Source organism: Pelobates fuscus, chromosome 6, assembly GCF_036172605.1.
Source record: "Pelobates fuscus isolate aPelFus1 chromosome 6, aPelFus1.pri, whole genome shotgun sequence".
NCBI classification, from domain to species: domain Eukaryota; kingdom Metazoa; phylum Chordata; class Amphibia; order Anura; family Pelobatidae; genus Pelobates; species Pelobates fuscus.
In genome coordinates this window covers 71,829,551-71,842,614 of record NC_086322.1, presented here as the reverse complement: position 1 = coordinate 71,842,614, position 13,064 = coordinate 71,829,551, and the positions used below count along the sequence as shown (strand labels likewise).

The window sequence follows — 13,064 nt, the reverse complement described above, 5'->3', positions numbered from 1 at the left end:
TAGAAAATAAACACTATATAATATGTTTGCCACTTGGACTGAATTATAGCAATATAAAATCTAGTTTCAACGAAATATAGGCCATGAACTTTTATAGCCTTATTCTCTTGTTAACATGCACAAAGGCATAAAATACATAAGTATGCAAAAAATAAATTTAAAAAAGCCTTCTTAATTTCCCACTTAAATTATGTAAACTATTCCTGCCTTTAAAACTCAGCAATATGTTTGTTTTTTTTCAAACTCCAACTATTTCTGTATAAGTAGTTTAGGGTGCATGCGTATGGTAGTTGTAGTAGCTCTAAAATCCGTATATAACAAATGTATACAAGCTTCCATAGGGTTTAGCGTCTAAACCAGGAAATGCATTTGCAACTTACGTTGTCCCAAAAATATTACTTTGTCATTTGGCATAACTTTGTCCTGATGTTAATTAATAAAAGGTTCAGGAAATCACTTTATAGGGAACCACAGAAAGTGCATCGCCATTTGCTATTTACTAAATGGCATTGCGGTTTTACAGGCTGATATATACTGCACCTGGTGACCATAGTCCAGGGGTGCCCAAAAGGAAGATCTCCAGATGTTGTAAAATTACAACTTCCATGATGCTTTGACATTCTAAAGGCATGCTAAGCATCATGGGAGTTGTAGTTTTACAACATCTGGTTATCTACCATTTGGGCACCCCTGCCCTAGTCTAATGACATCCTTCTGTGCAGTATCAGAGAGCAGCACGATGTCCTGCATTTTTTTTTTTTTTTTTTTTTGTGCAACGTAAAGTGAAACTGAAATGATAGATTAAAACATGCTGGAGTCTGTGAGTCTCCTGCATGCAACATTTTAAGAATCAGATCACTTCGATAACAAATAACTTTAAAAAAGCCTGTTATCAGTCAGTCCCCTCTTTGCGTGATGGGTTGGTTCCCGAAGATGGTAATTCTACTCTTTCTTCTGTATGATGGGCTGTTGGGTAGAGGATCATTTTAATAAGAAATGCCCAGTCTCCTGGCCCTTTGGTTACTTTGTTATATGTGCAAAGATCTTTTCAAATATTTTATTGAAAGTTTTAAATACAATAATATCACCAAACGATAATAATAATTTCAAACAAACAAGAAAAGGGGGAAATAAACAAGTGATATTAATTATCCAATACTATTTCAAAAAATGAAATATTATAAATCATTTAAAGAAATTGTACAATAATAAGTATCGCTGTACCATTGGTAGTGCCTTATTTATTAGCCCATGTCGTTCTTATTTTGATGCTGGGGGTGGAGATAAACCTATGCTAGCAAAGGACTATATTTGTGTATGTGCAGTTTTTCAAATCACAGAAGTGGTCATGGTGCTTGGAGTAACCCTTCAATAGCCAATAGATGCGAAGTCTCCTGGACCTGTAGGGCTAAAAGGGTTAAGGAATTCCAAATTTCCAGGCCTTGAAAAGGTTAACTCTCAATGACTGACAGATTCTAACTTGTTTGTTTTTTATTGTTATTTTCTGTATTTATTGCTGCGTACAGCAACACTGTGTCGCTGTTAGCTGTAATTTAAAGCCTTACGTAATTTAATTTTCTGGCATTGTATAATGCTTGCAGTTATGCAGGGAAAATACCCTGAATTAGATAGTAACACCTTTATTTAGCTACAGCAGCTTAACCCACAACTAATAAACAGAGCTGATCATCTGATTAAAGTGGTTATTAGTTGTTGTTTGTTTGTTTGCTTTTTTTATAGTATACGTTCCTGACAGTTTGTATTCTCCTAATTATTCTTGCAAATTACTTAATTTTAAACCATCACCTCTCCACCCGACTACCTATTCTTCTTCTCCCGGTTCTCATGATAAGTTACTGTCATTGGTAATTTCTAAATAATAATGGTATTATAATTTCCCCAGTACAATATGTTTTCTAGTCTTTCCGTGAGTTCATCTTGTGTAATGTATTTTCATGGTATATTGCCTGAGAATGAGAAGTGGGCCAAAGTAGGCTTTTAAATATGTTTATAAGGGGTACATACACTCTGGCAATTACGTCTCCTATTCCCAAGTGCACCCTTCATGATAACAATCTCATTATGGTCTGGTACTTGGTCTCATTTTCCAGTGTTTAATTGTGTAATTACCAGTTGAAATATCCAAGATGAATTCCTGTCTGCTCTCCTTATTCATCGAAAATATTCTCACACTTTTTGTGCCAGAACAAATGTACACAGAGACCATAAAGCTGCCTAGGCACAGACGGTGAGTGTGGTTGTGTAATATGAAAGTAGATTGGAGTAGCCTTCGTCAGTTCTGCAAAAAAAAAACTATAATTGCAGCTGTATAAACTTCATTGCTAAATGATCAGTTTATGAACTACATTGGAGATTAGTCACTGAGAGGCCAATTGTAGAAAACAGAAAAATGCTACATTAAGACTACAATAGTGGGGGGGCGGGGCCAGCCGCCAAACGGATCAGACGCACATAGTCTGAGCTCCAGAGCCTAAACTGATTTTTCGGAGCCAACTCTGTACCAACTGCACCTACTAACCCACAAAGGTGCCCAAACCACCCACAAGCTACAGACGAACACGAGGGTACCAGCATCGACCCAGCACGGTACCGGAGTAACCCGGTCGAGGTTTGAGGCCTATCGGGCTTGAGCTGGGAAGAGACGGCCGCTCTCCCAGGTCTCCGAGCGGTGTTCGGCTGCCCCCCCCCCCTGGACCGGTGGGGGTTATCCCGGTCCACACGGGCGACCACGACCCAAAATCCACCAGGCCCAAACAGCGGGCATCAACCAAGCTGCAAAGTGCGGACGAAAGGGTCCACCACAAGATGGCGGAGCACCCATGGCCATGTGTGAGGGCAAAGACAGAGCCGACACGCAATACGAGCCAGCCAACCACACAGTACCGTCCCGCGAACCGTGATGGCTCCCATGAAGAGCTAACTGATACCCCAGGGCAGAAAAAACTACCAGCAGCAAGAAACAAGCGAGGAGAGGACAGGCGGGAAAAGCGTAAGTCCCCCCTGGGCACTCAAGACACAACATGCACACAGCCTTACCAGATGGGCCCACTCGGGCTGAAGACCTCCTGGGGATTAAACCCCAAGCAGCGCACACCAGGGCCAATGATTCAGCGCCACAACCGGCAACACTCCAGTGGATCCCACGGCAGAACCCGACCAGGGTAGACTGCAGCCTCTTACGGGACATTCCTAGTTCGTGGAACACGGATGCAGGTCTCCAGGTCGGCTTGGGGCTATGGGGAGGACTCGCTGGGACTGCCTCTAATCTATTGCTACCCTCAAGCCTAACACCTAACCAGGGAATCGGCTAGCTTGAGACTCTACACCTATACCTGAAGTGCTCACCTGACACAAATATCACTAGGCCCCTACACTTGCTACACTGGCTAACTGACCCGCCATGGGGAGCAATAAGCTTGAGCCCTCGCCCGATGCCCGTGGCAACCAAAACCTGCAACCCAATCGACACACAAGTACCTTTACACTCACCGCTTGGGCAGACACGCAAGACATACCACTGTTTAGCTAATCAGCCCTGGCATACTTCTGTTTATTTATGACTTTATGGTATTATTTTATCTTACGTTCTGATATTACTAAAAAATTTGATGATACAGCGACAAATGCTAAAGCGACACATGCTAAAGCGACATATGTTAGAGCGACATATGTTAGAGCGACAAATGTTAGAGCGACAAATGTTAGAGCGACAAATGTTAGAGCGACACTTATTAAAGCGACACTTATTAAAGCGACACTTATTAAAGCGACACTTATTAAAGCGACACTTATTAAAGCGACAAATGTTGAAGCGACAAATGTTGAAGCGACAAATGTTGAAGCGACAAATGTTGAAGCGACAAATGTTGAAGCGACAAATGTTGAAGCGACAAATGTTAAAGTTACCCTTTCTGTTCTATACCTTTGAATAGTTAAGACTGCAGCGTGACTAAACACAACTTGAGTTTTCTAGACGTACCTGACTAGCAAGATATACTCAACTAAAACTAAAATGTGTGCATGTCATATGACTACAATAGTCAAACGGTATCTACAGCCATTTGGTTTTCACTTCACTGTAATTTGCATTTACTCTAACTAAATTGATTAATAGAGCTTTAATAAAAATTTATTTGGCTAGGCCCATGTGTGTTGAGGTGAACTGAATTGGGACGTAAAGAGCACAAGCATTCTGAGATGTTTGCTGTTTATTAACCTTGCCAGGTTCTTCCTGTTTCTGCGAGTCCATTTGGCAAACGCTGTGGTTTTTGACAGACTGTGCCCTAACTAGGTTTCCTCTTACTTGGTAGATGTATTGTCCATTGCTACAATCCAGCTTTTTGTTGTAGCAGGTCCCCCTCCTTCTGTTTGATTTGGGCTCTCGCTGGTCCTGTCTGCACTATTAATATGCAATGTGGTTGTTCTATATATAATGCTAGTTTCCAGATACGTACCGATTTTAAGTCTTTAATGATGCCACTTAATGTGGCAACAACCACCAATGTCACGGTCTTCCAGCATATTGGCCACAATGTAGCTTAAGGAAACCATAATAAGGAAACTTTTGGAAAGGTTCATGAAACGTTACTTTACAAATGTAGTTGGTGTATGGACCCTGGCCGATAATGAAGACATTCCGAGAACGGAATCTTTCCCAAGCTAAGAATAGCCAAGAAATGCTTGTAGGGGGATTATTTATAAAAAAAATTGTTCTACAGAAACTGACATTGCATTTGCCAGCTAGTCCGCATGCTTTGTGTTTTATTTTGTTGCTTGTGTTTTTATCGCTCAGTATTTGAAAGATGAAGATGACAGCCTGATGTCACCACCCAGCACAGAAGGGAACCAGTGGTTTAACTTTCTCCATAGCAGCACACACCTGAAAGGTATGATATACATGTCCTGTCACATTTGTTTTAATAGTGTCGCTATGGTCATCAGATTATAGTGGAAAGTAGCCATGGGGTATCTCCTCCTACATTGTAAGATCATCAGAACAGGACCCTCTTCACCTCTTGTATCTGTCAACTTTACTGTATCTGTAAATGACTTGCTGCTATACATCTCCACTATATAACTGTAAGTTCTCCAGAATATGTTGATAACTTTTCTGTAGGACGCCCTTCCCAGTTAGACTTTCACCCAGACTCCATTCCTTCAAAAAATAATTGAAAACTCACTTCTTCAGGAAAGCGTATCAATTAAGCTGTTAACAGCTTTTCCTCCTCGTCTGGTTACAATTGTCTGGTTACAATTGCTTGTCTGCTAGTCCACCCATTGTACTGCGCTATGAAATTTGCTGGCGCTATATAAATAATAAAATAATAATATAAGTGGTAGTGATGGTAACCTTATCTCCATGGAGTTCGAAGCACATGATTGGTTTAAATTACCAGCAGCGAGGTAATCGGAATATAGAACTAGGTAGAAATGTTGTAACACCGTTGGAGGTTTTGTTGGGCAGATCAGGTCTTCAAACGCCTTAATACATGTCCTCTTTGCACTCTTTTTTCATAACAATGGATAATAATATACAGATCACCTCCATGCAGTCTGGGGCCCTAATGTGAGGCACAGCAGGACATATATTTCAAGATTAGTGTGATTTTTACACTCCCGAGTGGTACCTGCCACCATGACATGATTGGAATAGCTGCTGCTTGAATCTGTAACCCCCACTAATCTTGGACAGCACAGGGATAAGTAGGTAACATTTATGCCTATACAATAAAACTTGCTCATTACATTACACGTTAACCCCACACTTCCCTAACACAACACAATATACTAACCCCGGCACTACTCGAACACATTACATTAGCCCGAAACATCAAGCCTTACACTAACACTAAACATTAACTCCTACAGAAGGCTAGCATTAACCCCCACAATACCTTAACCCTCATCTAAAAGTATCACATTCTGGGAACATCTCAACCTTCAGTCACGTGGCTTATTATGATTGATCTATAACTCCTCAATGGCATTCCCTCATAATACATAGTTTAGTGTTGTATATTATTTATTCAAGTCTTATCTGTACATAATAAAATTATCTGAAAATATGCAAATTTTCAAGATTTTTCTGATTTTATTACGATACCCTAAAACTGACCAGGTGCGACAGCAATCTATGTAGGTGTAATTCCATTCGTTCTACAAACAAACACTCCTTTATCTTGTTCTTTTTCTGTAGACAGTCCTCTGCTGTTCCCCTACTATCCTGAGAAATCATTGCACTTTGTTAAAAGGCAAATGGAAGGCATCATCGACCAATGTCTCTCAAAGCCAGCAGTAGGTTCACTTATTTATTTTTAACCATTTTTATTTAACTATCAAGAAAGTGATGTACAAGATGAATACAGTGGAGAACATGACATAACAATGGAAGTAGGTCATAAAACAAATGATATGCGGTTGTTTAACTGATCCTGTGCCATACAGAGGTCTTCACTTTGGGTCCTAGTATGTCACAAAAAATAGGGATTCGGTATATTAAAAATAACGTGTTGGAGTTGATGATATACATTTATGTTAATCACTGCACTTTAATATTTAGTATAAAGATGTCAAAATTGAAACTAAAATAATTTAGCTGGGAACATTCTCTATCTCTGCTATATTTATAGACTGACTATTATAGACCTAGTTTTGCAATTCAGATTTAATTTGCTGAAATTGCAAGTTTAGTGAATAACCCTGTGTATATTAAGTGCATACAATACAGTCAGCCAGCTGTTTGGAACTCTTAACAGTAGTTTGTTTATTTTACACTACAGGATATTATTGGAAAGTCTGTGCGACAGAAGAAATGCATTTCATTATATCAAGCCGCTAAAAGGTGAGCTATTACTCCTGCAATCTGTATGCAACGAACTAACAAGCATGCATATGATCTAATGCGTGCCTTTTCTTGTCCCATTACAGTGAGGAATCATGTCCAAGGCTGATCTCACTACCATATCTGTAAGAAGTGTTCTTAAGTAGGGGGAGGAGGGGGGGCTGTGATTCTTGCCATGACGTTTTACAAGTCTCATCTTCTTATTCATTGTACTCTTTCAGCTGGAATGACAAGACCCAGAATCTACACTATCTTATATTCCACATGCTGGAGAGCTCCCCATCTAAATTCTTCATTTTTAGACAGCCAACAGATGTGACAAAGTAAGAAGCTGAATGAACAAATGACCACAGGGGCCATTCTAACAATTGTTGCCATTTTTACTTTCATTTGTACGCCACAACCACTAACTCTTAATACCCCTAACCTATGTGTACACAACTGTGGCATAACGCCATTTAAAAATGATACAAAAATGATACTACATGAGGAGACCTACTTTTACTTACATGCAGTATGCCAATAATACACCAAAAAAATTTAAAGTAAGCATTTTAAAGATCATGTCACTCCTATTATTTTCAGTGCGGGAGCTATGCTTGTCCCATACAGAGATGTGTGTGTAACAAGGCATTATGGGAAGTGTAGTTCATAAGTAAAAAGTAATATTCATTGTGTTGTCTTGTCTTGTCAGTGGTTTTCTTATGAATGAAACGTTTTTAGTCCACAAATGCAAGGAGGTGCGGCAATGCTATCTTATAGAAGTATAGGCATCTATTAAAAATCCGTTGACGTTTTCGCATGGAAAATTGGTGAACTTACTTTACCGCGAGGGTCGCATAGAGTGGATTTTGGGCATAAATTAGGAAACATTCACTAGGGTGAAAGTGCTGCATTTACTGCACCAAGGATAATTGTGTATTTTTCATCTTTAATTCCCCCTATTCATTGCTATCACCTTTAACGACCTAATCATTCACAGTTTATGGCATAATTCAAGGATAAGTCATTCCATGAGATTGTTTCATTTTAGTCATTGTAACCTCCCACGTGCCTTCTGGATCCCATACCAGTCTGATTACAAAATTACCTCGTACTACACAACATTCACCTTTGACCCTACAACACCTCCCTTCTTGGATTTAAATATATTCTGCTGTTATCAGCTGCTCCACAGAGCACCTATACACTTTCCTGTACCTGATCACCTCCGTGAACACCACATTGTATTTTTTGGGGGGAACAGTATAGATCATAAGGCTTATGCAAATGTTGTCTGAATAATATGTTTCTTTATATTAGATCTACAAGTGATGATCTTTTGGCTATCGAATTTGGAAATTTCCTAAGCTGCAGCACTGCGGATAATGAAGAGTCAAGGTGAATGTTCCTGTAACAAAACAATCTGGAGTGTGCTGCCTCTTTTTTTTATATATATATATATAATCTATATATATATATATATATATATATATATATATATATATATATATATATATATATATATATATATATATATATATTATTATCTAGATTAAATCTATTCATAATATTACCCTATGCTATACCCTAACCTGCAATAGATTGCCTCATTCAAAACTAATTGCAGTTGCAAGTCCAAACAATATAGAAAGGAAGATCTTACACTACACTGTCTTTACCATGAGATGGGATGTCCTACATTAGTTGTCGCTTCAATGGTTATTCCAACCAAACAACGTTTAAAGGGAAAACTCTGTTTTTAGTGAGATTACTATTTCCTCTCCTCCTCCCTCCCTCCCTAAAAAAATAGCTAAAACTCCTCTCCACTAAGGCAATGTTCTGTCCCAGCCCGATCCTCCTCAGCTGACGTCACAACTCGCTGCGCCGCCAATGCTGTGCATGCCGAGAACAGATGCCTAACATGAGCATAACTTACATTAGCCAGCCTGGTACTCTTGTTTTGTGCTGGCTAATGACGCCCCGATGGAAGTACAACTCTGGCATTAGAGGGTTAATCTCTGTGTGTGCCTTGTTTATAGTGAAATGCTGCACACGCAGAACCTAGGCACCAGGAGCACTTCAAATCAGTAAAATGGTTATGATGCTTGAAGTAATAATTTAATAACAGCAGCAGGGGATCGCGCATTCACATGCTCATCTTCTAGAAACAACAACGTGGGTTGCATTCAAATTTTTTAAAACATTTATTCCACATAATTTAATAAAGAAAATTAGATTCAGCAAAAGGATCGAAGATGACAAAAAATAAATGTTTCAAACGTGGACACTCTTAATCATCAGCCGGATTTTAGACAAAAATAGCCAAGAAAAAAAAAAAAAAAACCTGCATCAACTTGGCTATTTTTTTTCTCAATACGCTCGTCTTTTCACTACATTGTCCTGTAAGTAGAAAAAACATTTGTAATCAAGCATAACTTCCATGCAACCTCCTAATATCACTTAGAAATTATTATTATTAATAAGCCACAATGGGTACCGAGACAGGTTGTGCAGGTTTGAGGCTCTTAGTCTTTGTAGTTTTACTTACTGTTCAATTCAGCGTTTTAATTTCTTGGTATTCAAAGAGGGAACGCCGTGTTTCTCCTGTACCAAAAGGGTCAATGCTTTTTACAACCTTGATACAGTATCACTCATAGATTGTTTATGAACATTGATTTGATTGGCCTTCTAGTCCTGCGACGTCTAATCCAGCTTGATCTCTTCACTTTCAGCCGGTACAGTTGTCTAGATGCACGATTTTACGATGAGGACCTGTTGACTGTGGTGCTGAGAGATGACTTGGAACAGGAGGGGAAGGATAGGATATTGGCCCAATTGCCATTGTCTATGATCTATTCTGATGAAGAAACCCAAGACCAGTTTACCAGAGATGCTTGTAAACGGTAACTTTAAATCAACAGTTTGAGATGCTCCCAAGCAGCATGGCAAAGAGAGGATGTTTTCTAGTGGTTTATGCATACATGGAAAAGAGAGGTCCTGGGTAATAGTGGGTGTCTGAGAAAGCCTAGAACAACATAAACAGGAGTGTGAACACTGTCAGGGTTATTTACAAAAGGGAGAATTTCTGTGAATTTTTAATTCAGGAAATTTCAGGAAATTTTACAGCTATTCTACCCTCATGTTTGAAATTCACTTTGCATTAAATTATCACTTAAAATAATAATAATAAAAAACACCTGTTTGTGTGGAAATGTAGCTTAATTCAATAAATAGAAAGTGTTTGTTAGTCTCATATTTGACCACTAGGTGTCCTTGTGGAACTGGACAAAACTCTAGAACAAATATATATTTTGATCTGTAACCTATAGCAGACTGATAAAGATTATCTAAGCTCCAAAATGTTCTGGCCTATGTTCTACCAGTGTCCCAGCTCTCAGTTAGCAAATAAAACAAAAGCTATTGACTCAAAGCTTTGAAGCATTCCGCAAAGTATTAATGGTTTCTAGTTTATTCCACTTGTTCCACATATATTTTCTTGCAATAACTAACACTGTGGCAATAACCCTGAGCTAAACGTTTTTTTAAAATAACTTTTCCGTAGTGCTCTAAAGATTGTAAACTCGTTTAACCCCTTAAGGACACATGACATGTGTGACATGTCATGCTTCCCTTTTATTCCAGAAGTTTGGTCCTTAAGGGGTTAAGCAGAGCCTTCTTCGCCAATTGTCTCCATTAACATGTTGTATATCGAATACTTGTTGTCAGATATCCCCATTCTATAATTGTAAAGTGTTATGTAATATGTTGGTGCTATATACATTTTGATGATGATAATTTGTCCAATAAAATGAAACCTAGTGGCCAGATTTCAGACTGCTAATATTGTACATATAACCCATACACTATAACCTGTTTTTCACACACAGTGTTTACACAGTCACTTTTTGTTGTTGCCTAATTTTTATTTCAATTTAAAAATGATAAAAGTTGCTTTAACGTATTGCTATACAGTCCCACATCCATCTCAGAATGTTTCCTATGTTCTATTAAAGGGACACTTTAGTCACCTGAACAACTTTAGCTTAATGAAGCAGTTTTGGTGTATAGAGCATGCCCCTGCAGCCTCACTGCTCAATCCTCTGCCATTTAGGAGTTAAATCCCTTTGTTTATGACCCCTAGTCAAACCTCCCTGCATGTGACTTGCACAGCCTTCCATAAACACTTCCTGTAAAGAGAGCCCTATTTAGGCTTTCTTTATTGCAAGTTCTGTTTAATTCAGATTTTCTTATCCTCTGCTATGTTAATAGCTTGCTAGACCCTGCAAGAGCCTCCTGTATGTGATTAAAGTTCAATTTAGAGATTAAGATACAATTGTTTAAGGTAAATTACATCTGTTTAAAAGTGAAACCAGTTTTTTTTTTTTTTTTTTTTTTTTTTTTTTTTATGCAGGCTCTGTCAATCATAGCCAGGGGAGGTGTGGCTAGGGCTGCATAAACAGAAACAAATTGATTTAACTCCTAAATGACAGTGAATTGAGCAGTGAAATTGCAGGGGAATGATCTATACACTAAAACTGCTTTATTTAGCTAAAGTAATTTAGGTGACTATAGTGTTCCTTTAAGCCTATGAGTGTAGATCTGGAGGCTGGGCTGTGGGGGAATGTGAGTGGCACAAGATTCATCACTGGGGGGAATCAGAACAAACATAGGATGTTAAGACAGAAACCTACATTTGAGATGGCCTCACAAAACCCAGGGCTTTTTGGGAGGTAAATGCTTTCTTGCAGAAATGTTTGCAAATACATGGGATTGTTTCCATTAGAATTTGCTAATTAAAAAGAAATAATCCAAATAAATAAAATTGTGCATAAGTGCAAGCCAGAATGGCGAACGGACAGATTTCATTCATTCCAAGCATGGCACAAAATAGATATCCACTTGTCTTAAAGATGGCAAAGTAGCATAAGAGCTGTTTCCCCAAACATTGGTGGTCTACATTTTGGCCATCCATCCTTCTTGAAAATTATTCCATGCATATACTGCTACTAGAACTTATCAATCAGTAGATTCTAGTCATATGACTTACGTTTTTCTTTTTACCTGTCAGGCTGGAAGAGCAATGTTCAGACATACCAACACGTACTGTATACTTGGAGAATCAGTGCAGGACACTTGAGAACATGAAGGCACAATACGTCTCTGTAAATGGTATCCGGAAGATAGCATGTGTGGTAAGTGTCTGGATAGCCACAATATTTAAATAGCAATAAAGCCTAGTTTAAAAAAAGATAAAATTAAACATGACATTGACGTGGTCCTGTCAGCGTGTCAGTCCAGTCTGGTTTTGGTACAGCAGATGCTAATTAACCTCTTGCTGCTTGGAATTGCAAGAAGAGGTTTATTTTAGTAAATAGATTGCAGATTGGGAGGTGGAATTTGTATTTCTCTGGTTTGGTAATTATAAGAGGGATAATGGGCATCTCCAAATTCAGCATCATTGCTGCTTGAGTCTGTCGAGTTGTGTATATCAAATTAACTTTTTACTCTCCAGCTCAGTTCCAACTTGCGCCATGTTCGCGTGTTTGAGATGGATGTGGAAGATGACGGAGAAGGTGAGGAGGAGGAAGGGGAATCTCAGTCGCAGGATGTGACGGGAGAAGAAGAAGAGCTTAATCAGTCTGCCGATGATGTGCAGCCAGATTCATTTGAAACTGTAGATGTGACAGAGGAAAGTTTAGACAGCTGAAATCTTTTTCTTCTACCATGGTATCATACCAGAGAATCCATTAATTATTTATATAAACGTTTTATGAAAGTGCTTGAATTTTTGCCTTTAATAAAAAAAATACAAAAAAAAGTTTTAAAAATTGACCTGAATCTGTCCATTGGCTACCTTAATCAAAGTGTATATGCCTCGTAGACTCTGGGATCCATCATATGAGTTTTTCTAGACAATGCTGACACTTGCTCCAATTGGAAAAGAAAAAAAGAAATGGAACAAATAAGGAGTTTGTTGTCCCATGGCGAGAACAAAGCCTCTAACTTAATTTCTACACTTCTGTTGACTTTTCTAACTCAACGTAAACAAATAAAAGTTCAAAGATACTTAAAAGGAATTTGCACACTGTAGGTTAAGAGTATATTTGTGTGCACAAATGTGGATTTATTCCTACAATTCCATACACACGGCCACTCTGTTTCCATTATTGTAGCATATCCTTAGTTTATTCCCCTATGTGGATTTTGTCCATAAAGTTAA

At 38.6% G+C, this 13,064-nt stretch overlaps 1 protein-coding gene across 1 annotated transcript in view; it reads left to right on the top strand.

Annotated features, from left to right (window-relative positions):
- ANAPC4 (anaphase promoting complex subunit 4) overlaps positions 1–12,644 on the top strand; it is a 41,118-nt gene extending 28,474 nt beyond the window's left edge. Inside the window, exons 21-29 of the mRNA XM_063457843.1 lie at positions 4,814–4,907; positions 6,218–6,315; positions 6,801–6,862; positions 6,949–6,987; positions 7,084–7,185; positions 8,165–8,242; positions 9,577–9,747; positions 11,913–12,036; positions 12,357–12,644. Coding sequence (XP_063313913.1) covers positions 4,814–4,907; positions 6,218–6,315; positions 6,801–6,862; positions 6,949–6,987; positions 7,084–7,185; positions 8,165–8,242; positions 9,577–9,747; positions 11,913–12,036; positions 12,357–12,551 — 963 coding nt within the window. The 3' untranslated portion in view covers positions 12,552–12,644. The remainder of the gene's footprint in view (positions 1–4,813; positions 4,908–6,217; positions 6,316–6,800; positions 6,863–6,948; positions 6,988–7,083; positions 7,186–8,164; positions 8,243–9,576; positions 9,748–11,912; positions 12,037–12,356) is intronic.
- Positions 12,645–13,064: the final 420 nt, after the last annotated feature.